The sequence below is a fragment of the Bombina bombina genome, chromosome 6 (assembly GCF_027579735.1).
Source record: "Bombina bombina isolate aBomBom1 chromosome 6, aBomBom1.pri, whole genome shotgun sequence".
Classification (NCBI taxonomy): domain Eukaryota; kingdom Metazoa; phylum Chordata; class Amphibia; order Anura; family Bombinatoridae; genus Bombina; species Bombina bombina.
This window is the reverse complement of record NC_069504.1, coordinates 681,228,244-681,255,433: the sequence shown is the minus strand read 5'-3', so window position 1 is coordinate 681,255,433 and position 27,190 is coordinate 681,228,244. Positions and strand designations below refer to the sequence as shown.

General features: G+C 36.6%; 1 protein-coding gene across 1 annotated transcript in view; it reads right to left on the bottom strand.

Moving 5' to 3' along the window:
- DUSP11 (dual specificity phosphatase 11) overlaps positions 1-27,190 on the bottom strand; it is a 130,156-nt gene that overhangs the window by 90,571 nt on the left and 12,395 nt on the right. Inside the window, exons 5-8 of the mRNA XM_053719376.1 lie at positions 25,950-26,003; positions 24,136-24,196; positions 22,976-23,022; positions 20,544-20,619 (exon numbers count right to left, since the gene is read on the bottom strand). Coding sequence (XP_053575351.1) covers positions 20,544-20,619; positions 22,976-23,022; positions 24,136-24,196; positions 25,950-26,003 — 238 coding nt within the window. The remainder of the gene's footprint in view (positions 1-20,543; positions 20,620-22,975; positions 23,023-24,135; positions 24,197-25,949; positions 26,004-27,190) is intronic.

The following is a 27,190-nucleotide window of genomic DNA, read 5'->3' as shown; positions in this document are numbered from 1 at the left end:
TTCTCGGGGCCGTAGCTAACCCGAAGGGAAGAGCTACAAACTGGTAATGCCTGTCTAGAAAGGCAAACCTTAGGTACCGATAATGATCTTTGTGAATCGGTATGTGAAGGTAGGCATCCTTTAAGTCCACTGTGGTCATATATTGACCCTCTTGGATCATGGGTAGGATGGTCCGAATGGTTTCCATCTTGAACGATGGAACCCTTAGGAATTTGTTTAAGATTTTTAAGTCTAAGATTGGTCTGAAGGTTCCCTCTTTCTTGGGAACCACAAACAGATTTGAATAAAACCCTTGCCCCTGTTTAGTTCGTGGAACTGGGTGGACCACTCCCATCACTAAGAGGTCTTGTACACATTGTAGAAATGCCTCTTTCTTTACTAGGTTTGTTGATAACCTTGACAGATGAAACCTCCCTTGTGGAGGAGAAGTTTTGAAATCCAGAAGGTATCCCTGAGATATAATATCCAACGTCCAGGGATCCTGTACATCTCTTGCCCAAGCCTGGGCGAAGAGAGAAAGTCTGCCCCCCACTAGATCCGTCTCCGGAAAGGGGGCCCTGTCTTCATGCTGTCTTAGGGGTGGACGTAGGCTTTCTGGCCTGCTTGCCCTTGTTCCATGACTGGTTGCCTTTCCAACCCTGTCTGTAACGAGCAGCAGTTCCTTCCTGTTTTGGAGCGGAGGAAGTTGATGCTGCTCCTGCCTTGAAATTACGAAAGGCACGAAAATTAGACTGTTTGGCCTTTGATTTGGCCCTGTCCTGAGGAAGGGTGTGGCCCTTACCTCCAGTAATGTCAGCAATAATTTCCTTCAAGCCGGGCCCGAATAAGGTCTGCCCTTTGAAAGGAATGTTTAGTAGTTTAGACTTAGAAGTTACATCTGCTGACCAGGATTTAAGCCATAGCGCTCTGCGCGCCTGTATGGCGAATCCGGAATTCTTAGCCGTAAGTTTGGTTAAATGCACTACGGCATCCGAAACAAACGCATTAGCCAGCTTAAGGGTTCTAATCTTGCTCAAAGATTCATCCAATGGTGCTGTGCGAATCGCCTCTTCCAGAGACTCAAACCAGAATGCCGCTGCAGCAGTGACAGGCGCAATGCATGCAAGAGGCTGTAATATAAAACCTTGTTGAACAAACATTTTCTTAAGGTAACCCTCTAATTTTTTATCCATTGGATCTGAGAAAGCACAGCTATCCTCCACCGGGATAGTGGTACGCTTGGCTAAAGTAGAAACTGCTCCCTCCACCTTAGGGACCGTCTGCCATAAGTCTCGTGTGGTGGCGTCTATAGGGAACATTTTTCTAAATATCGGAGGAGGGGAAAAGGGCACACCGGGTCTATCCCACTCCTTGCTAATAATCTCTGTAAGCCTCTTTGGTATAGGAAAAACGTCAGTACACACCGGTACCGCATAGTATTTATCCAGCCTACATAATTTCTCTGGGATTGCCACCGTGTCACAATCATTCAGAGCCGCTAACACCTCCCCTAGCAACACGCGGAGGTTCTCAAGCTTAAATTTAAAATTTGAAATTTCTGAATCCGGTCTCCCCGAATCAGAACCGTCACCCACAGAATGAAGCTCTCCGTCCTCATGTTCTGCAAATTGTGACGCAGTATCAGACATGGCTCTCGTGTCATTGGCGCGCTCTGTCCTTAACCCAGAGCTGTTGCGCTTGCCTCTTAACTCAGGCATATTGTATAATACTTCTTTCATAACATTAGCCATATCATGTAAAGTGATTTGTAAGGGCCTTGATGTACTTGGCGCCTCAATCTTACGCACCTCCCGAGCGGGAGACGAAGGTACTGACACGTGAGGAGAGTTAGACGGCATAACTTCCCCCTCGTTGTCTGGTGATAATTTCTTTATCGGTACAGATTGACTTTTATTCAAAGTAATATCAATACAATTGGTACACATATTTCTATTGGGCTCCACATTGGCTTTTAAACATAATGAACAAGCAGATTCCTCTGTATCAGACATGTTTAAACAGACTAGCAATGAAGCTAGCAAGCTTGGAAATTACTTCAATAAGTTTACAAGCAATATAAAAAACGCTGCAGCGCTTATTTTAAAAAACACAATTGAATAACAAAGAACTAGTTCAGTTATAGTCAACAATTCTTTAAATGTATTAATAAGCAGAGGATTGCACCCATTAGCAAAAGGATGATTAACCCCTCAGTACCCAAAAAAACGGATATCAAATTAAGATTTAACGCTTTTATCACAGTCAAACACACTGTCACAGGTCTGCTGTGACTGATTACCTCCCTCAAAAACGAATTTTGAAGATCCCTGAGCTCTCTGGAGACGTCCTGGATCAAAGAGGAAGAAGCAGGAAGACTGTGCTAGAATTTTAACTGCGCAACAAGGCGCTAAAAAAAGGTCCCTCCCACTCCTATTACAACAGTGGGAGACCTGATATAACGGTTTCTATGCAGAAATATACGTTAGCCGTGTGGAAAAAAATCATGCCCAAAAAGATTTATCACCAAAGTACCTCACAAAACGATTAACATGCCAGTAAACGTTTTAAAAAACAACATTTCAGATGCTGTGTAAAGTTATTACTAAGCCTGCTACCAGTCGCTTCTACTGCAGTTAAGGCTCACACATTATATCAGTATTAACAGTATTTTTTCAGTCAAATTCTAGTCCCTAGAAAATAACTCTACTGTGCATACATTTATCAGCCTGATACCAGTCACTACTACTGCATTTAAGGCTGTACTTACATCATACGGGTAACAGCAGTGTTTTCTTAGTCAATTCCATTCCCAGAAAATATTGTACTGCACATACCTCATTTGTGGGAGACCCCGCAAGCTATTCCCATTTTCTGAAGTTACCCCACTCCTCAGAATGTCGAGAACAGCCAGTGGATCTTAGTTACGCCTGCTAAGATCATAGAAAACGCAGGCAGTTTCTTCTTCCAAATACTGCCTGAGATAGAAAAACAGCACACTCCGGTGCCATTTAAAATAAACTTTTGATTGAAGAATAATTAAGTAAAAACTCCAGCTCCTCTCACGACCTCCTTCTTTGTTGAGGGTTGCAAGAGAATGACTGGATATGACATGTGAGGGGAGGAGCTATATAGCAGCTCTGCTTGGGTGATCATCTTGCAACTTCCTGTTGGGAAGGAGAATATATCCCATAAGTAATGGATGACCCGTGGACTGAACACACTTAACAAGAGAAATAGATCATGTCAAACTAATCTAATTAGATTTTATGAGGAAGGAAGGAAGAATATAGATAAAGGGGAATCAGTTGATGTGCCACATGAGAGATTATTGTACAAAATTAAGGAATTGGGACTAGCTGAAATGGATAATTAACTAGATAAAATACAGGGAGCAATGAGTAGTAGTAAATGGATCTTACTCAGATTGGACAAAAGTAATCAGTGGAGTCCCCCAGGGATCAATACTGGGGCCAGTTCTTTTTAATAATTTAATTAATGACTTGGAGCAAGGATTAAATAGATACATCTCTATTTTTGCAGATGATACAATATTGTGTAAAGTCATTAGGTCAGTGCAGGATGAAATTACAAGGCAATTTACAAAAATTGAAAGAAAGGGCTGGTAAATGAAAGATGACATTTAAAAGGGACACTGAACCCAATTTTTTTCTTTTGTAATTCAGAAAGAGTATGCAATTTTAAGCAACTTTCTAATTTACTCCTATTATCAATTTTTCTTCGTTCTCTTGCTATCATTATTTGAAAAAGAAGGCATCTAAGCTTTTTTTTGGTTTCAGTACTCTGCACAGCACTTTTTTATTGGTGGATGAATTTATACACCAATCAGCAAGGACAACCCAGGTTGTTCACCAAAAATGGGCCGGCATCTAAACTTACATTCTTGCATTTCAAATAAAGATACCAAGAGAATGAAGAAAATTTGATAATAGGAGTAAATTGCTTAAAATTTCATGCTCAATCTGAATCACGAAAGAAATGTTTTGGATACAGTGTCCCTTTAATACTGGAAAATTTAAGGTTCTACATTTTGGAAGTAATATTAAGGAGGCAATCTATTATTTAAATGGGACTAGACTTGGTCAAACAGAGGAGGAAAGGGATTTGGGAGTAGTAATAACAAGCTAAAGATGGGCGCACAATGTAGGGCAGCGGCTTCGAAGGTTAATAAAATACTAGCATGTATTAAAAGAGACATTGATGCAAGGGAGGAAAGCATAATTATGTCCCTAAAATGTTTTTTTTTTTTACATTTAGCCCTGCTGCGGGCAAGCTGACTTTTTTTAAATGTCATTTTAAAAGCGGCCAGCGGGGGGTGTTGCGGTAGTGGGGAGAAGTGAACTGAGTGTCTTGAGGGCAGAGTGAGAGCGGAAGAAGAAGCCCTTGTACAGCAAATGTTTGCAGCCTTTGTGAATTACGTTCAACTCTGACAGTCAGCAGGCAGGGTAAATATATAATATGGAATGTGCAGGTCCTGCAGGAGCGTTGTTCATCTAAGGAACACGACAATGATCTTATGACAACTTCCAGCAGTGCTGAGAATAGCGCTTACATTTCTACGCTCTTCTGATCTTTAAAAAAGTGGAGTCGCTCTTTTTACACAAAGCGAGTCGCTCCTAACCGGTAGTTACATCACTGAGGGACATAGAGGTAACTGTATTCAGGAGTGAGAAAATTATTTAATCAGACTAAAACTAATACACAAGGAAACGAGTTTGTATACAACGATCATGAAAGAAGTGTCTGCTCTCTGGCCCCGGGTAAGAGTAGATTGTAGAAATCAGGGAATTCATTAGCGAGAATTTGAGTAAAAAAAATATGCAGATTTAAACAGTGACGTTCATAAAGGATGTGAACACTTTACTAGAGCGAGTTGTTCCTATGAAGAAACGCAGGCTTCTGTAGAGAGGCGTGGGCGGTAGTTGGCAATTCTGAGTGGCCACTTTCATTTTAAGCCTCTGTTTTAAGCACGCCTGCTTTAAACATGCAGCGGACAAAGTCTGCCGGTATGCCGAGAAAGCTTTATATTAAAATGGCCGCTCAGAATTGCCATCTACTGCCCAACCCTCTCTACAGAAGCCTGTGTTTCGTCATAGGAACAACTCGCTCTAGTAAAGTGTGTCACATCCTTTATTAACGTCACTCTGTTTAATATCGGCATATTTTTTCCCTCAACTTCTCGCTAATAATTTCCCTGATTTCTACAATCTACTCTTGCCCGGGGCCAGAGAGCAGACACTTATTTCATGATCGTTGTATACAAACTCATTTCCTTGCGTTTTAGGTTTAGTCTGTTTAAATAATTTTCTTATTCCTGAATACAGTTACCTCTATGTCCCTCAGCGATGTTGCTACCAGTTAGGAGTGACTCGCTTTGTGTAAAAAGAGTGACTCAACTTTTTTAAAGAGAAGAAGAGCGTAGAAACATAAGCGCTATTCTTAGCACTGCTGGAAGTTGTCATAAGATCATTGTTGTGTTCCTCAGATAAACAACTCGCTCCTGCAGGACCTGCACGTTCTATAATCCTGTATAGGAGTGAAGACAGGAAGCAGGAATCCCTGCAAAAGAAGACTGTTTAGCATTATGTACACCCTTGTTGCACAAATAATACATGTACTTCTGTCTGAAATGTGTTTTGTATATGTATGTGTGTGCATGTGTGTGTATGCATATATATTTATGTGTGTATTTAAATATGTACTCTATATGCGTGTATAAATGTGCATGTATGTGTGTATGCATGCATGTATGAGTGTGTGTGTGTGTGTATGTATCTGTATGTATATATGTATATGCATGTGTATGTATTCTATATGTGTGTGTGTGTGTGTGTGTGTGTGTGTGTGTGTGTGTATATATATATATATATGTATATGCATGTGTATGTATACTATATGTATGTATGTATGTGTGTGTCTGTATGTATATGCATGTGTATGCGTGTGTGTGTGTGTGTGTGTGTGTGTGTATAGATGTAGATAAGTGTGCATGTATTACGACCGTACTTAAACTCTTACCTGAGATAGTGGTTTGATAGGTCAATTGCTTTTTCAAAACAATATAAAAAAAAATACATTAAGCGGTTTTTAAAAAAAATAACTACACATTGCCAAATAAAATAAATGCTGTACTTTCTGTATGAAAGGAGAAAATGTTTGAATTCACTGTCCCTTTAATATATTTCTATAACCTACCACTCATGTGGAAATTTTGTTCTCTCAAACAGAAGACTTTAATTACAAGTGGCCCCATCAGTCCCTGCTATTGGCTGTTAGCATAAGGCCCCTCCTCTAGCTCCTGCCAAATCCAGTGTTTTAAGATAGGTTTGGTTGCATTGTTAAAAGGGTATGAGGCTCTCACATAACAGCATTGACATCTCTGTAATAAGGAAGGCTAAGGTTTCTAGGTGGTGGTAACTAGCCATACTCGCATCTTCCCGGTACACAAATTAATACAAAATAAATGTTATCAGCAAAATATAGTCATCTTGAGATATATAAAAAGTCAGGTTAAGTGCACTCACTGTTACATTGACATCTGCCGGGGTGCTGCGTAGAAATATGTAGTATTAACAATCAACCCCATAAGTGGAAGAAAAACGCTTCACTCTCCGGTCTTTGCAAACAATAAAAGGCTTTAATCCATCTTTGTTAGACAATCAGTAAAACATCCCAAACGTTTCGATACCTACTGGTATCTTTCTCAGTGGGTGAATAAATCTTCTGTGTCCCAAAAAGCTCCTAATCTAACCCACACACCGCTCACCTATTTATACCCCAAAGTGCTAATGTAACTTCCGGTATACTGGAACAACGCCCACAGATGCGGAGAGGGGGTGACAGAAATACTTAACTTCTCCAAGTAGAAACATCTTGGATCTACCGGCAGGACACGGTGACTCCAAAAGGATTGAATGTGCAGCTAGACTACAATGTTTTCCTATGAAGAGGCTTCTATGATTGTTCGATCTAGGTTGTCTCTTGATTAAAGTATTGACTTGCTCTAAACTGACATTCATACTATATGGGACTATTATCCTCAAAATTGGAGTTATATAGTGTAACAGTGTATTGTTGCTAGCCCTATTGTTCTCTACCATACTCCAATAGTTTTTGAAGTATAATATCAGGGCATCCATTTTCTAAGTTTTGTAGATCTTAGTATACATATTGCTTCTACCATATATTCTTTTTATTCATCCTTTTATTTATTTATTTTGTGTCTTTTTGTTGCTTTTTTGCCTTTTGTTTTTTTTGTCCTTTTAATGTTTATTATTTTCTAATATTTATTTTTTTCTTATTTTCTCATTTTTCATTTTTTATCCTTTACTCTCTACATTAATATTCTTTGATTAATATTGTTTTTTCTGTTTCTTTGGTCTAATTTTATTGTTTGTCACCTGTTATATTAGTGACACTTATGTGATTCAACATTAGATTTAAAGTTGGTAGTGGAGCGTCAGTAAATGTAATCACTATATGAAACCCAGCATAGTATTTATGTTATCAGGGGTCCCCTGGAGTGTTGTCTAACACTTTTTAGTAATAAATGTCTGTAGTATAGGGATTACTATGTGATCTGTTTTTAGCCTTTAGTTTTCTATTATAGGACTTTCCGGTGTTGGTCCGTAACACTGCTACACAGCATGCGCAATGTTTCCAATGAATCAGGACAAGTAGAAAAAGCTCAGAGAAGGGCCACAAAACTAATAAAGGGAATGGAGAATTTAAACTATGAGGAGAGGTTAGCCAAACTGGGTCTGTTTTCTCTAGAAAAAAAAAAAGGCACTTAAGAGTTGGTATGATTACTTTATATAAATATATTCAAGCTCCATATAAAGAGTTGGTGAAAGCTCTGTTTATTCCAAGGAAATTGTTTGTGACAAGGTCAAAATTTTAGGCTGGATCAAAGGAAATGTAATCTCCAGCAATGTAAATGTTTTTTCACTGTAAGAGCAAACTCTTGCCTAAGGAGGTAGTGACTGCCAATACCTTAGATACATTTAAACATGGTTTAGATACATTCTGACTAGAAAAACAATTCAGGGATAGGATTGCTTGTGTTAAATGGGTCACCCTTTTATTGGGATTAAGTTAAGATCAATTGGAGCTTTACTTTTAAATCAGGTAGGATATGTATAGATTGAACTTGATGGACTTCTATCTTTTTTCAACCTCATCTACTATGTTACTATGTAATCACTGAAAATAAAAGATAAAGTTTATTATTTTTGTCACTTTGCACCATCTTACATTATATGCAGGAAAAAAAGTAGGTCTAAAATATGTTACTATAAAATATTATACAAATGTTAAACTTACATTAAAATTCTGGTTTTCCAGAGGGGTGGCTTAACCCAGAGTGATGTATGCATGCATGCTCCTTTCAATGTAGCAAAAATACAAAATAAACAAATGCACTAAAAATCATATATAGAATCAAAAATGTCATACATTTTACACTCACTCAGTTCTGAGTCCTAAAATGTAATTAGATGAGAGAAAGGTAAACCTATGACCTCTAGCATCAACATTGCAATGGCTAGCAGTTTCTGCCAGTTGATTATTATTACTATGACAATCACTTTATAGGTATAAGAGCACAAAGCCCATTTTTTCTTTAATTGTGGGACCTCAGTTTTTCAAATGCAGGGTTTTAGGATATATTTCTATGGTGACGGTTAACAAAGGCCTCTAAAAAAGTGCTGAAACCCCAGGATGTAACATATAATATATTACACCACCCTAATGTTTTTCTATATGCTTATGGTTCTGTCAGGTGATCACTGTTGCGATGAACATATGGTCCCTCTTTTGAAAGAGGGGTCTCTCCTTTTTTAAAAGAAGGGTTACTTGCCACATTGAAATACAAGGTGATAGTACCCTCTGAAGTCCAGAGCAATGTAAAATGCACCTAGTATACAGGGAGTGCAGAATTATTAGGCAAATTAGTATTTTGACCACATCATCCTCTTTATGCATGTTGTCTTACTCCAAGCTGTATAGGCTCGAAAGCCTACTACCAATTAAGCATATTAGGTGATGTGCATCTCTGTAATGAGAAGGGGTGTGGTCTAATGACATCAACTCCCTATATCAGGCAACTTCCTTTTCTTTGGCAAAATGGGTCAAAAGAAGGACTTGACAGGCTCAGAAAAGTCAAAAATAGTGAGATATCTTGCAGAGGGATGCAGCACTCTTAAAATTGCAAAGCTTCTGAAGCGTGATCATCGAACAATCAAGCGTTTCATTCAAAATAGTCAACAGGGTCGCAAGAAGCGTGTGGAAAAACCAAGGCGCAAAATAACTGCCCATGAACTGAGAAAAGTCAAGCGTGCAGCTGCCAAGATGCCACTTGCCACCAGTTTGGTCATATTTCAGAGCTGCAACATCACTGGAGTGCCCAAAAGCACAAGGTGTGCAATACTCAGAGACATGGCCAAGGTAAGAAAGGCTGAAAGACGACCACCACTGAACAAGACACACAAGCTGAAACATCAAGACTGGGCCAAGAAATATCTCAAGACTGATTTTTCTAAGGTTTTATGGACTGATGAAATGAGAGTGAGTCTTGATGGGCCAGATGGATGGGCCCGTGGCTGGATTGGTAAAGGGCAGAGAGCTCCAGTCCGACTCAGACGCCAGCAAGGTGGAGGTGGAGTACTGGTTTGGGCTGGTATCATCAAAGATGAGCTTGTGGGGCCTTTTCGGGTTGAGGATGGAGTCAAGCTCAACTCCCAGTCCTACTGCCAGTTTCTGGAAGACACCTTCTTCAAGCAGTGGTACAGGAAGAAGTCTGCATCCTTCAAGAAAAACATGATTTTCATGCAGGACAATGCTCCATCACACGCGTCCAAGTACTCCACAGCGTGGCTGCCAAGAAAGGGTATAAAAGAAGAAAATCTAATGACATGGCCTCCTTGTTCACCTGATCTGAACCCCATTGAGAACCTGTGGTCCATCATCAAATGTGAGATTTACAAGGAGGGAAAACAGTACACCTCTCTGAACAGTGTCTGGGAGGCTGTGGTTGCTGCTGCACGCAATGTTGATGGTGAACAGATCAAAACACTGACAGAATCCATGGATGGCAGGCTTTTGAGTGTCCTTGCAAAGAAAGGTGGCTATATTGGTCACTGATTTGTTTTTGTTTTGTTTTTGAATGTCAGAAATGTATATTTGTGAATGTTGAGATGTTATATTGGTTTCACTGGTAAAAATAAATAATTGAAATGGGTATATATTTGTTTTTTGTTAAGTTGCCTAATAATTATGCACAGTAATAGTCACCTGCACACACAGATATCCCCCTAAAATAGCTATAACTAAAAACAAACTAAAAACTACTTCCAAAACTATTCAGCTTTGATATTAATGAGTTTTTTGGGTTCATTGAGAACATGGTTGTTGTTCAATAATAAAATTAATCCTCAAAAATACAACTTGCCTAATAATTCTGCACTCCCTGTACAGGTAATTGCAATTTCCATGACTATCATCTACTATTTAAGGGGGATGACCATTATTTTAAAATGAGTAATCACCTCTCATACAGTCTTGTATGCTGCCCATACAGTAAATGCATTATATAGGCAATTGCCATTTTTAAGGCAATCATCTACTAATAAAATGGGTATGAGATACCAGATTGAAAAAGATGGGGTTCCCTTTCTTCCAAAACAGTGTTTTCATACCCCTATGTGTTTAACAGTGGTTAAGAGCTGACCTGGTTCCAGAGTAAAAATAGTAGAATGGACTTTAAGGGACACAAATATGCTAAAATAAAATGCTCTTATGTGTTAAAGGGACTGCTGGTTACACATGGGTAGGATATGTGTCACTATTTTGTTTGGTATCAAAAATAAAATTCCAAAGTTTTCTCCAGATTTATACCTTACATTCAGCAGATTAATTAGGACAGCTTGGACTGTAGGATCAGACATGAACTCCTCTACGAGTTTTATTGTTTTCCTGGCATAAATAAATAGTTCACTTCTAAATCTCACTTTTCTTTCACTTTATCTTTAATTTCTGAATTTATAGGACACTTCTTAATCTCATCTAGATGGGGAGATGCAAACTTTGCAAGTTTCTATAGTAATTTCTGCTACGTGAGTTTGTTGTTATGATAGCCATATGGCACCAGCATTTCAGATTGTGACTTGAAAACTGAATTTTGTTTAGATCTTCAGATAAATGACCCAATGTTCAACGCATCGTCACAATAGTGCTATGTTATAAAGGTATCCACATCGGAATCAAGATTACAGGTGAAATATTCTATAGAAGGCAGTTTTGCCAAAAGGCGGTTTACTATACTTCACTGTGGGAGGCGACTGTTCTCTGCCACTGGCGCATTATTTAAAGTATCATCAGCTGAAGCTAAAGAATAATGTAAACGCTCTGTTTAGACAGTATTGAATGGCAAAACAATTTACATGTGAGAACAAAAATAGAACCTCGTTTGTTACAATACGATAGTGAGACTAATACATGAATAATAAACCTACAGTGCCCTCCACTAATATGAGCAAAGAATGCTGTGAAAATTTGTCTTTATTGATAGTTTGCTCACAAAATACACAAAAATACTCTGCTCTCATTGATATGAAAACACAACACAGGTTTATCCAAAAAAATAATAAAAATCTTCGTTAAATATATGTGTGGTACAATTATTGGCACCCCTATGAATTTATATTAGAAAAATATATTTAAAGAATATTCCCATTGATATATTCTACATTTTTTAGTACATCTGGGTGGCTAAAAACAGGAAATTGTTTCAACCATGACTTTCTGTTTCACAGGGGTATAAATATGAGGTAACACATAGGCCAAATTCTCTTAGTTTTTCCTCACAATGGGTAAGACAAAGTAAAATAGCCGTTATGTGCGGCAAAATGTTGAGCTTCACAAAATGGGAAGTGGCTATAAGAAAATAGAAAAAGCATTGAAACTTTTCCATTTCCACCATCAGGGCAATAATTTAAGTCAACTTTTACTTTTAAATTTTAAAATACAAGACATCCTACATGGGATCCCCAAATGATTTTCACAAATAAACTGTCACCTATATCCCTCAGCTCTGCTGAGGACTTACCCTCCGGTGACCAGAAAATAATTACCCACTAGCTGAGGGATCGTAGATTCGATCACCAAGCAATGTGTAAAATCCGGATAGATATACTCCTTATAGCAGCCCACCAAATACTCTGCTCTTCACTCGGCTGTACAGAGAAAGCCGAAAACTGAAGCGCGGAGGAAGGTCACGTGACCGCACTGATTGAGAAACTGCGCCACAGACAAAAAAAATGTTGCAAACTGACTATCCAGACAAAATTATGTGCAAACACCTAAATATTAAATAATAAGTGTTCAAGAAAAAAAAAATATTAACCCTCTCATGCCAGCCTTGTAAACTATACTTAGGTATACAATACCCCTATAGCAGATGCAGTGCCCTTAAAGCACCAGTCAACACAGTAGATTTGTATAATCAACAAATGCAAGATAACAAGACAATGCAATAGCGCTTAGTCTGAGCTTCAAATAAGTAGTAGATTTTTTTTTGTGACAATTTTAAAAGTTATGTCTTTTTCCACTCCCCCTGTACCATGTGACAGCCATCGGCCATTCACAAATGCATACACACTTATTCTTGCACGTGCTCAGTAGGAGCTGGTTACTCAAAAAGTTTAAATATAAAAAGACTGTGCACATTTTGTTAATGGAAGTAAATTGGAAAGTTGTTTAAAATGGCATGCACTATCTGAATAATGAAAGTTTAATTTTGACTGAGTGTCCCTTTAAATCTCGTTTAAATATATCTCTATCTACAGAGATAAATTGTGTCCCAAGAAATATCCACAGGGGAATTAACCCCTAGGAGTGCTGTTCCTTCCTTACCTAGAAAGGAAACACTTACCTGTGGATCCAGCTACAAAGCCGGTAACATCTTCTAAGGTGTGACAGATTCACCAACTTCTGACAGGGACCTGTAGAAAAAGAAAGAGTAACCAACCCTGGTTTTCTCTAAAAGGGGTAGCATTGATGTTACAAAAATCAAGTTCCTGCCATTGCTATCCCAGTCCCCTGACTTGAACCCCATAGAAAACCTGTGCCACCAGCGTTGACCTTGAAATTTGAAGGATCTGGAGATATTCTGTAAGGAGAAATGGTTTCAGATCCCTTGCCATGTATTCTTCAACCTCATCAGGCATTTTAGGAGAATACTCGGAGCTGTTATATTGGCAAAGGAAGGTAGCACAAAGTATTGACTAAAAGGGTGCAAATTGTGCCACACATTTAACAAAACATATTTTTTTGTATAAACCTGTGTTGTGTTTGCAATTGCTTGATATCCATGAGAGCAAAGAATTTGTGTGTATTTTGTTTTTACAAAAGTTAAAAAGGTTAAACAATAAAGACAATTTTTCATAGCCTTCTTTGCTCATATTTACCAAGTGTGCCAATATTATATTAATTCAGCCACTTTTTTGTTTGTGACCGGGCGTTTTTTAAACATTTAAAAAAAAAAAAAAAAAAAGGTTTTAAGTAGTGCAAAGTAGACTGCATTTTTAACATTGTATTTGTACAGCTGCTAGAACACGTTTGGTACAATGCGATTGCATTAGAAATAAACCTAAGTAAGTTCATACTGTACTGAACGTGCATACTTCTAATATTGCTGCTGCACTGAAACAAATGTGTTATTAAAATAGAACCTGTTTAGTACACCATATTAGCACTAAACATGTTCAGTTTAGTGTGGACTTATAGCTGCTATACAAATACAATGTTAAAAAGACATTTACTTTTAAAAATAGTGAAAAGTTTTTAAAAAAGCACTAAAAAAGTAAAAACAAACGCTATTGTCTTCTATGGCATATTAACTCCTTAAAGACCAGCAACGTACCCTGTACATTGCTGGTCTTTCTATGGGGATTGTGCTAATATATATGGTGTCGCTGCCAGTGACGAGACTATTTGTGTTGACAAAACATTATTATAAAAACGAAAACCCTTAACGACCGGTGATGTATATAGTACGTTGCAGTTGCTAAGGGGTTAATATCCCGTAAAGATGTAAAATTTACCCACAAACCCTCATCTCATATAGATTTATTGTTAAGCTTTCTTTACATAGTGAAAATATAGGTGTTCTGCACTATACTTTTCTATGGGAGGCACATTAGCACTCATTTGTACAGCAAGGGGCAGCCCACTTTTTTTATAACATTTGCTAGACAAATGAGCATTTCTCGTGGACCTGGCCATTTTTAGAACATTAGGCTCAAATAGAGAAGAGATTTAGGTGGTTTTCAGAAGTCGAGGCTGGAGGAAAAGCTGTTGCTACGAGCCCTCACATTTCTCTGAGCTTTCAGCTGAAATGTTTTGGAAAAATGACAGAGCAGACTGCCCCTTGTGTCAATTTCTTCATGACTACCTTCTCCTTTGCACCACTACCATTTATTCCTGTATTTATGTCTTTCGACCCACCAACAGTCATTATCAGTTTCTTTCAAACTCTAAAGTTGCAGCAGGTTTGCTTATTGTTTGCTTTTTTTCACCTGATAAAGCAGCCATAGCAAATTGTGATTTTACAACAGAGAAACAAAAACAAAGAACAAAGAGCCCAAAACAGGTAAAGGCATATGTAGAACACCCCGTATAGGCAGATTGTACAAGGACAGATTGGAAAAAAACACATTGGATCAACCACCACCTTTAAATAAGTACCACAATCCAACTGCTGCCCCAAGCAGGTTATCAACTAGTTCTCTAGGAGCCATAACAGGCCAAACTTATATTGTTTTGCCTAACCGAGCAAGTCACAACTGAGCTAGTAAACAGTTCAAAGCCTCTTGAGTACTGGAGTTTAGAAACGGTAAAAGTTCCCCTACCCAGTGTCATATTTATGTGCTGTGCTGCCCTAGGCACAAAATATTGTGCTGCACTTTGGAACTTCACAAGGGTATTTTTTTTTATTAACAGTTGTAAATATGAATCCTGGTAAAATATAAAACTTTTACCTTTACTAAGTTTAGTACTTTGGGTGAGTTGTAAATTCATGTAGGAAAGCACCTGAAATACCTTATTTAACCTTCCATGAAGAACATCTTGTAATCATTGTCTCTTGATAAAATTTGGATTGCTTAGGTGAGTTTGCATAGACAAATATTAGCATTGACAAGGTACTTTCCTGATATTGGAGACGTGTTGCCACTTAAGACAATTTGATTTTATAGACAGATACACATGATTAATCTCTGCATTTAGCAAAAATGTGTCTGATAGTGAGAACTATAACACATTCGACTATATATATATTTTTACATCTTACTGCAGCAAATGTTATTAGAGAGTGCCCTTAATTTAAAATTAAATAAGGAGTAATCTTTTGTTAAATTTATTTTAAAGGGGCACTAAAACCGCATTTTTTCTTTAATGATTCAGATAGAGCATGCAATTTTAAACCATGTTCTAATTTTCTCCTATCATCAATTTTTCTTCGTTCTCTTGCTATCTTGATTTAAAAAGCAGGAATTTAAAGCTTAAAGGGCCAGTAAACCTATAAAATAATGTTATATAATTCTGCACATAGTGCAGAATTATATAACATATTAGCGCTAGCTTTATGCAATCTAATATTCCCTTTGAATTTTTATTAAAAAAGACTTTTTCAGACCCGCTCTCTGTGCTCTTTTGAGCGGGTCTGTTTTTATCACAGAGCGCATCTGGCCAGCTGTCTAGTCACAGCCCGGCCCGACCGCACCATTACACTCAGTGCAGCACGCTCCTGCTGTCAGGCAATATTAGAGATTGCATAAAGCTAGCGCTAATATAATGTTATATAATTCTGCACTATGTGCAGAATTATATAACATTATTTTATAGGTTTACTGGCCCTTTAAGAGCCAGTCCATTTTAGGTTCAGCAACCTGGATAGCGCTTGCTTATTGGTGGCTAAATTTAGCAAACCAATAAGCAAGCATAACCCAGGTTCTCAAACAAAAATGGGCTGGCTCTTAAGCTTTACATTCATGCTTTTTAAATAAAGATAGCAAGAGAACAAAGAAAAATTAATAGGAGTAAATTAGGGAGTTGCTTTAAATTCCATGCTCTATATGATTCATTAAAGAAAAACAATTGGGTTTAGTGTCCCACTAAGGGCACTCTCTAATAATATTAGCTGCAGTAAGCTGTAAAAAAATACTGTATATATATATATATATATATATATATATATATATATATATATATCTCATCTTTTGTTAAATTGATTTTAAAAGTTATTTTGTATATTCAGCTCTTCCTCTAACTGCACTGCACATTGCAAACCACAGTTTTGCTTTCTGTAAGAAATTAGTAATCATTTTTGTAATACCAATCATGAGTCATGGCTTCTGTTAAGGTCTTGTAAACTAATACATATCATGGAACATATCACGCTGCATCAATTTATAAAGACCAGATAATATAATTGAACTAAAATTCAAAGTGGTATTTTTTTTATTAAAGCATCTAGCAGTGAAGGGGTTCACATGTGTCCCTTTAAAAGGTACTGTTACCATTTCTGTGGTGCTGCTATAGAATAATATTTGTTTTTAAAACAAACACCCTTTTTACCACAATTATTTTTCAATAGCCAAACCCACCATTTGCCTTATTTGGAGAAACCAATCTGGGCTTTAGTCCTCAGACAACAAAGCTTGCAAATTGTTTTGCAGTTGTTACCAGATAAAGCAAATTAGGGGCAGATATATAGCAGTTAGCCTTGAGAGGTGAGCAGGGTGCATTTCAAGTCATGGGAATATAATATAATATAATATATCTCAAGGTGTTTACTGGCCCTTTAATTCTTTATAGGAAATCTAGCTGTAAGAAGAACTTTAATCTAAAAATTTGGATAATATTCTGCATTTAAAATTCCTTTCTGCCGTTGTAAAACAAGTTTTGATTAGCCCTATGGAAAGAGATTGAACTTTATAGGAACTTTTTAATTCTATATTCCAGACACATTTGTATTGCAATCTGAATATACTTAAAGGGACATAATACTCATATGCTAAATCACTTGAAACTGATGCAGTATAGCTGTAAAGAGCTGACAGGAAAATATCACCTGAGCATCTCTATGTAAAAAAGGAAGATATTTTACCTCACAATTTCCTCAGCTCACCAGAGTAAGTTCTGTGTAAAAAGTTATACTCAGCTGCTGTCCAGCTGCGGGTAAAAAAATAAATAAAAAAATGAACAGCAGCCAATCAGCAGCGCTGAGGTCATGAACTCTTTGACTGTGATCTCAAGAGATTTCACTTAAAGGGACATAATACTCATAGGCTAAATCACTTGAAACTGATGCCGTATATAACTGTAAAAAGCTGACAGGAAAATATCACCTGAGCATCTCTATGTAAAAAAGGAAGATATTTTACCTCACAATCTCCTCAGCTCAGCAGAGTAAGTTCTGTGTAAAAAGTTATACTCAGCTGCTCCCAGCTGCAGGTAAAAAAAAGAAAAAAAAAAAAAAAAAGAAGAAGAAATGAACAGCAGCCAATCAACACCAGCAGTGCTGAGGTCATGAACTCTTTTACTGTGATCTCATGAGATTTCACTTAACTCATGAGATTTCATTGTAAACTTCCCTAATCTGAATAGGTAAATAATATGAGAGTGCACGAGGCTCATCCTTTCAGCTGTCCCAGGACAGACATACTGATATGCTGCTTAGAAGTCCTTTACAATGGGATGTGGCTACTGAGGAACTTTTGAGGTAAAATATCTTTCTTTTTTACATAGAGATGTTCAGGTGATATTTTCTAGTCAGCTTTTTACAGCTATGCTGCATCACTTTCAAGTGTTTAAACATTTGGGTATTATGGCCCTTTAACTCTTATGAGATTTTATAGTAAACTTCCTTAAACTGAATAGGGAAATTAGCGAGTGCACAAAGCTCGCTCCTTGGACAGATATACTGATTTGTTGCTTAGAAGTAATTTACAATGGGATGTGGCTACTGAGGAATTTTTGAGGTAAAATATCTTTCTTTTTTACATAGAGATGTTCAGGTGATATTTTCTAGTCAGCATTTACAGCTATGCTGCATCACTTTCAAGTGTTTAAACAGTTGGGTATCATGGCCCTTTAATAGTCCACGGATTATTATACTACAAATACTATTGAATATACAGCAGAATTAGGGTTGCCACCTCAGCCATGTTTTCCTGGACACTTATGAGTTACACATGCTGTAGGGTGTGCAGGGAGGAACATGTATTGTGTTTCTGGACAAAACTATTCATATTCCTTCCCTGCACAACCTGCAGCATGTGTAACTTATAAGTGTTCTGTATTTTAAGGGATGGGTGGCAACCCTAAGCAGAATGCATCTCTGAATATTACAAATAACTGCAATTGTCTTATTGGTGCACAAGGGAAAACAAGGCACAGACTCAAATGGAAGCTGTGCAAAAGTTAGTGAGATTTGCTTTTTATAACAGTGAAATTATGTAAAAAAAAGTCACAGTAATGTCAAATTAAACTTCATATCCGATTGATTAATCAATGAAAGGTTAGTAAAATCAAACTAAAGAAATGATTTATGCCATTATCTAATTTTCTTTAATATTTAGGTATCCTTTGTTAAAAAGCATAGCTAGGTTTAGTACCTGGGTGCTATTTGTGGATTGGTGGCTGCACATTTGCTGAGCCTACCTAGCTGTGTTTTTTTTAACAAAGGATACCTAATTAATTAAGCAAATTAGATAATAGAAGTAGATTGGAAAGTTGTTAAAAATGTCACTTCTTGTCACTTTTAAACTGTTCATTTTAATTTTGAAGTGAATAGGAAGTGAAACTGAGCCTTAAAGGGACAGTCTAGTCAAACTTAAACTTTCATGATTCAGATAGGGCATGCAATTTTAAACAACTTTCCAATTTACGTCTATTATCTTATTTGCTCAATTCTTTAGATATCCTTTGTTGAAGAAATAGCAATGCACATGTGTGAGCCAATCACACAAGGCCTTTATGTGCAGCAACCAATCAGCAGCTACTGAGCATATCTAGATATGCTTTTCAGCAAGTGATATCAAGAGAATGAAGCAAATTAGATAATAGAAGTAAATTAGAAAGTTGTTTAAAACGAGATGCTCTTTCTAAACCACGAACGAAAAAAATTGGGTTTCATGTCCCTTTAAAAACCAATTGTTCACTGACTGATAAGCAGAGCTCCCACTACTTTGCTTGTGCCCATTTAAGTTGATGGACATAAAAATCTGTTTCAAGACATGTGCATGTCATTTTTTTGTAAATCATTTTCTGCATGCACCAAAACCCCATGCAGTGACATGTACAGAATGGCTTTTACAGTCCTGGTATCATTAAAGAAAAACAACAACAACATTGAAACTCTGTTACATGCAAAGGATTGAACATGGATTTGTGTTTTGGGGACATTTTAGCAGTGTGGAAATCCAAAACTCACGAAGCTTCTAGAATGGGATATGCTAGGCCAGTGATTTGCAACCTTTTTTTTGCCGTGGCACACTTTTTTACATTAAAAAATCCTGCGGCACACCACCATCCCAAAATTTTACAAAATCACACATTGTAGCCTAATACAGTGTATATATATACAGTATATATATATATATATATATATACACACACACACACACTGTACTGTGCTGTCCTGCCATGCCTCCTACAAACTATACATGACATATTGACATTCATTCACAAACAATCATAATGATTGTCTATGAATGAATGTCAATATGTCATGGTTGCAAATGATGCCTGATGAGCCTGTCACATACCTACCAATATTTCAAAATTTGAAAGAGGGACACCCCCACACTGTTGTCAGTCTGCTGTGGCACACCTGAGGATCTCTCACGGCACACTAGTTGAAAAACACTGTGCTAGGCAATGTACTCTGCGACAAAGTACCTACATTCATTAGGCTTAAGAGGTTAACCCCTTTTTAAACTTACAAGTTTTAATGAAGTACAGCACATAATTTTAGACTGTTATGGCCCTTTAACAATTCTCAAAGTAGAATAATAATAATAATAATAATAATAATAATAATAATAATAATAATGTTATACAATCAGAAGGTTTTACAGCTTCAGCTATTTGTCAACTGTTAAAAATCCTAATCTAGACCCGAGTTTACTTTGCTACAGTAAAACTGTAAAGTGTGTTGAGCTGCCATCTACTGGTCATTATTTATAAACGTACTAGGAAGCAGGACAAATCCCTGGTACATCATTTCTGTGGCTACAGTTTTCATACAGCACTTATCATTTCTTTGTAGACTCTGGATTCTCATGCCTGATGGTCAGTTGGCAACATAAACAATGCTTTTTAGCCGTCTGCCAACCAATTACAGCTAAATAACAAGCATTAGATTAAAAAACAAAACTGCTTAGCAGGGAGAAGAGAAATAGTGAAGTATTTAAGAAATTAAAATATTCTGAGACCTGTACATATCAGTAGCTGCTAACACACACATACAATTGTCAAACACTTACTTTCTCTTTTTTCCATGTGTTAGGTCATCAAGATAATTGTTCCGTTCTATACAATGTCCTCGGCTTCTGTTGAAGTCTAGAAAATACAAAGGGTTTTTAGGGAATAACTTCTTTTGTTAAAGGGACAGTTCACCCAAAAATGTTCTCCTCTTTAAATTGTTCCCTATGATTCATTTTACCTGCTGGTGTGTTTTAAATTGTTTACAAGTAGCTCCTTTACCCCTATTTTTGCATTTGAAATAGCTGATTTAGCCTGTGGTAGCCCAACCTATTGTGAAAGTTTCTATACTGAAGTATATTCTATTGAATAGCCTAAGTAAACACAGCCAGCAGAAGAGATTACACTCTCAGTGGGGGGCATGATAGTTACGTAATAAAATGATAATTTTCCATTGTTCTCTTTATGTATTGAGCTTTAGTTTTACAGACAAATATAAGATAAAGAAGGAAGTCTGTTTACATAAAAATGATAACATAATGAGATCTGATATTACCTGAAGCTCAACCCATTGTAATAGGCTGTGGTTTAAAAGCACAAAACCAGCTACTTCATATACACAAATAAACCGAAAAAAGCAATTTCTCATACATTTTATACTCTGCAGCTGGTCATTGAAAATACATTCATATAAAAACAATTTTACAGTGTACTGTCCCTTTAAGCATGTAATATATATATATATGTGTGTGTGTGTATGTGTGTGTGTGTGTGGTTATGCTTCTCATGACTGATTCTACACCTTGTTCTGGTTGTGCAGGTTAGTAAATTTGGTAGAAATTCTAAAGGAGTACGGCGTTTAAACTTAGCAATATGCAAACTTTTACATCAGAAAACAACACAGAGTCACATAAAAGGAAACATAACAGGCCATGCTTAAAGTGATGGTAAATCCTAGCTATTTGAAACGCTATGATTTACCATTGGAAAATAAAAGGGAGTTTCATACATGAAGTATAAAATACTTCATGCTGAAATATCCTTTGTTTGTTCGAAGCGTTCGCTGCACTGAGCTGCTAAGGCAGCCCACGGCAGAAAGCTATTTGGCTGAGAGGTGACGTTTCCCCCTCTTAGCCAATCGCCGTGCACGAAATCCGGCTTGGCGCCGCATAATGCAATATAGCGACTGCAAGTGCCCTAGGCCAGGTTAGCTGGTGATATTAAAACGATAGTAAAAATTCCAATTAAAAATGGATATTCTATAACAACTATAATAAGCACATATTGCTAATTTGCTGCTGTGAAGGATCTGAAAAAGTATATATTTTGACCTTCTAATCAGCTCGTGCAAGCTCCTGCCAGCAGGTGGTATGGCATGTCAAACTGTATACATCTATAGCAGCATGCTTTGGTTTTTAAGGGACATAAAGCACAAAAAACATTTCTTTCATGAACTAGATAGTGCATACAATTTAAAAAAAAATCCAATGTACTTCTATTATCAAATATTCTTCGTTTTCTTGCTATCCTTTGTTGAAAAGCAGAGATGTAAGCTCACGAGTGTGCATGTGTCTGCAGCAATATATGGCAGCAGTTTTGCTACAATGTTATACATTAGCAAGAGCACTAGATGGCAGCACAATTTCCTGTCATGTAGTGCCTCAGGCATGTGCACGCTACCTACTTAGGTATCTCTTCAACAAAGCATAACATGAAAATGAAGCAAATTTTATAATAGAAGTAAATTAGAAACTTTTTAAAAATTGTATTCTCTATCAGAATAATGAAAGAAAAATGTTTGTGTTTCATGTCCCTTTAACTGTAGCAGCTGCACATACACAGCTGCAGCCAAGGCCAATCCTATGACGTAATAGCAGAGAGCATGCAAGCTGCTACAGATTTATCTACAGCTGAGAGTTCAGTTCTGATTGGCTGTACTGCCCGCTTGTCAGAAAAAAAATGCACGGAGCAGCTGGCAACAGGAGATTGCAGGGGCTAATAAAAAAATAAAATATACTGTTACAGATCGCTCACAGCAGTTAGCTTTACATTAGCAGCATGTGCTTATTGGATAGTATTAAAATAGCCATTGTATTCTTGAAATCTACTATCAGTTTAGGGGTCCCATAGCATGCACTTTACACCTCCACTTTAACCCCTTTCCAGAGGCGTAACTAGAAACCACAGGGCCCAGGTGCAAGAATCTAAGTACATTGGAAAGTTGTTCAAATGTGCCTGCTCTATCTGAATCATGAAAGTTTAATGTTCACTTTACTTCCCCATAACTGTTTGAAGCACAGCACGTTAACAAGCACATGTGAAAGGAAATGTAGATTTGTTTTCAAAGGATATCTAATCATCTAAAAACTCTTATCATTCACTGAATACAAAACGTTGTGTGAGGTGTATGTCTGAAGGCCCAATAAAAGGACAGGCTTTTTAGGTTTCATGAGTGTGTTTTAAAAAAAAAAAAACAGATTAAAGGTTGACTTACTTTCTATTGCTTCTGAGGGTACCATGCCAAGAACATCAATCAGATACCTTAAACAGAGAGACAGTGCGATTATAACCTCGGCAACAATAAGACATATTTAAAAATACATTTATTGTCAAAATGTTCGGCTTATATACAAAACAAATGGCACTGCACGACATTAAAATGACAATTTGAAAAGTGACTTTATAATGAACACAAAATTATTATTATTATTATACTTTATAAAGCGCCAACATGTTCAACAGCACTGTGCATGGGTACAATTTATTTAAATAAGACAATGATACAAAACTGGAAAGAGACAAGACATACAGGAGGAGTTAATGGCCTTATTACTTACAAACTATATAGATTAAAAACAAGTAGTAAATATGTATGAATATTCTCTTATATCAGTTGTTGTCTATTGACATTTTTCATAAATTTGGACATCCAATAATGTAAGATATCCGTAAGATATGGGTTCTTTATAGAGTAGCTGTCTGGCAATCTAGATCTCAGCTGCGTTTTGGCTATTATTGAGGTGATGAAGTACACCCTATATCTAGGATTCCCTAATAACAATAATAATAGGATATATAGGTTGTCTAATCTATTATTTCATCAAGAGGATTTATTATACGTGGCAACGGAGAGAACAAATGGGAGTCAGTTCTAAATACTGATTACATCAAGCTAGGAGTGTGCAGTTTCTGACTCCTTTTGTTTTAGAAAACAAAAAGTAGTAGATAGGAAATGAAAAACAGAGCAAATTTGTTAAACTTAAAGAGACATGAAACCCAAAATTTTTCTTTCATGATTCAGATAGAGAATACAATTTTAAACAACTTTCCAATTTACTTCTATTATTTAATTTGCTTCATTCTCTTGTTATCATTTGTTGAAAGGTTTTTCTAGGCAAGTTCACGAGCTGCAGAGAACCTTGGTTCTAGCTGTTGATTGGTGGCTGCCTATATATATTGAATGTGATTGGCTCACCCATGTGTTCAGTTAGAAACTAGTAGTGCATTGCTGCTCCTACAATAAATGATACCAAGAGAATGAAACAGATTAGATAATAGAAGTAAATTAGAAACTTGTTTAAAAATGTATTCTCTATCTGAATAATGAAAGAAAAAAAATGTAGGTTTCATGTACCTTTAAGACTTTTGACTCACCTACACACTAAGTATCCAGTTCTATTCAGGCCATGAGTGCAGTGGACTCCAATAAGTTTATCTGTGAGAGAAAACAGTTGTGTGAGAATTTAAATGGTCTTTTAACCCAGATTATCCTCTTCTCTTCCACGTATAGAAAACACCTAAGAAACAGAAGTGGAAGAGCTGACCTGGAAGTTAAAAGGATAGAAAGGTCAAAATTGAAATATGAATGAGTGCATTTACATTTTAAATTAAAGCATTTTTGCAATATACTTCCAGTAGCAAAAATGCTTCTAGTAAGTAGTATTACTGCTTTTCAGTGGCATACGCACATATGTGAGGCCCATGCACCAGTATGCAAGTTTAGAGAGCTGGTAGATGAGTCTGTGAAGACTTAGTTTGTGTGATACAACTCACTGCTGACTCTCAGTAAAGGTGTAGTGAATACTGGTGCATGGGCTCTCACAGCATATGTCGCTGAAAAACAGCAAGCATTTTTACTGGAAGTATATAGCAGAAATGCAACAAAGCACATTTTAATTTTGACCTATCCCTTTAAGGGCAGCCCACCCTTCATGAACCCATATGATATGATAGGAGGTCGTGTATGAACCCAATTCGCCTGGGGAGTTTAGCTCTTTCAATACAGGATATAAAAAAACTAAACAAATATGAACAGACCAAAAGGGTGTACATTTTTAATATAGTTTCATGATTCAGAATATGAAGTTTATAATAAAAAAATGTATTCCAATTCACTTCTGTACTGCTGGTAACTTACTGATGAGCATATCTAGATAAGCTCAGGAATGTGCATGTGCCAAGCATTATATGACAGCAGTGTTTGCAACAATATAATACAGCTTTTAAACTCTAGATGGCAGCAGTTTGCAACTATATTTAGGTATGATCTTCATCTAAAGATACCAAGAGAACAAACAATTTGATTACACAAGTAAACTGAATTGTTTTTTTTTTTTTAAATTGCATGATCTATCTGAATCATAAAAGTTTAATTTAGACTTTCATCTTCCTTTACAGGAATTAAAAATATCAGGAAGACTTGGTGATTGTAGGCTAAAAAGGCAAGATAAAATAAAAACCTTAAATGGATACTGAACCAAAAAAAGCAGAAAAATGTATAAGCTTACGAGACGTCCCATCTTTGGTTCAGCACCTGAGTAGCGCTTGCTGATTGGTAACTAAATGTAGCCACCAATCAGCAAGCACTACCCATGTGCTGAACCGTCTCGTAAGCTTACATTCCTGCTTTTTCAAATAAAGATACCAAGAAACAAAGAAAAAAAAATAATAGGAGCAAATAAGAAATTTGCTTATAATTACATGTTCTATCTGAATCATGAAAGAAAAATGTGGGTTCAGTATCCCTTTAAGAGTAGGATCATTACTCTATAAATAAAAAAACAAAAAACATACTTGATATTGCTTGAATGCTCTAAGCCATTCTGGGGCCAATACATAAGTATGTTGTGACTAGCTGATAATAGATGTGTCAGTGATTTTCAAATGCTGCAAAGAGGATGACTTAAAAAGTTAGTCTAATATATAAAGCAACTAGTATTAATAAAAGGAATGTAATGTGAAGTAAAAACCACCGTGCATTTTAGAATACGCCATACCAAAACTCATACAGGATCAGGTTTACATCATGAAAGATAGGGGAAAGGAGAACTCTGTTCTTACGTCAAACACTGTAGTTGAAAAACAGATATAAAAATCTTAAGAAGAGAATTTACCTTTATCAGAATTCTCGCCTCAGGAACTCTCTAACGAGGGACTTAAACTGATTAAAATGTTTCATCACTGAGTACCTGTCATGTCCCAACCTGTGTAAAGTTTGGCATAATGTAACGCTTTGGCAATTCCTACAAACAAGATATAAAAGTTCACAAAATCATTTATACACCTGTTGCAAAGATCAAATGAAATTCATAACAGTGCAGTTTCTGGGGAATGAAACGTATTTAGTAGCAAGTAGGGCTGTGCGATAAGGAGGAAAAAAATATCAAGATTTTTTTGATGAAAGTGATTTTTAACCCCTTAGTGACAAGACCATTTTTCAGTTTTCTTACCGTTTAGGACCAGGGCTGTTTTTTACATTTCTGGCGGCGTTTGTGTTTAGCTGTAATTTTCCTCTTACTCATTTACTGTACCCACACATTATATATCCGTTTTTTCTCGTCATTAAATGGACTTTCTAAAAGATACCATTATTATCATAACATTTTACTATAAAAAATATATATAAAAATATGATGGGGAAAAAATTGGAAAAAAACCCCACACTTTTTTCTAACTTTGACCCCCAAAATCTGTTTGCACATCTACAACCACCAAAAAACACCCAAGCTAAATAGTTTCTAAATTTTGTCCTGAGTTTAGAAATACCCAAAGTTTACAGTGTTCTTTGCAAGTTATAGGGCAATAAATACAAGTAGCACTTTGCTATTTCCAAACCATATTTTTTTTCAAAATTAGTCATTGTTTCATTGTAAAACCTGATATCTGTCAGGAATCCCTGAATATCCCATGATATATATATATATATAATATATATATATATATATATATATATATATATTTATATATATATATTTTTATATTTTTAGTAGACAACCCAAAGTATTGATCTAGGCCCATTTTGATATATTTCATGCCACCATTTCACCGCCAAATGCGATCAAATAAAAAAAATCGTTCACTTTTTTCAAAAAAGTTAGGTTTACTCACTGAAAATATTTACAAACAGCTTGTGCAATTATGGCACAAATGGTTTTGTAAATTGCTTCTCTGGTATCCCCCTATGTTCAGGAAATAGACCTATATGGCTTTGGCATTGCTTTTTGGCCGCTCTCTCTATCTATATATTTCCTGCAGGGTAGTTTCCCCCCCTCATCCTCCCAACCTCCATGACCGACCCCCCCCAAACAGCTCTCTAACCCTACCCCCTCTACCAATTAGCTGCCATGTTAGGTACTGGCAGCTGTACCCATTTTGCTAAAAAAAAAAAAAAAAAAAAAAAGTGCTCGTTTTTTTTGTATACATATATAAA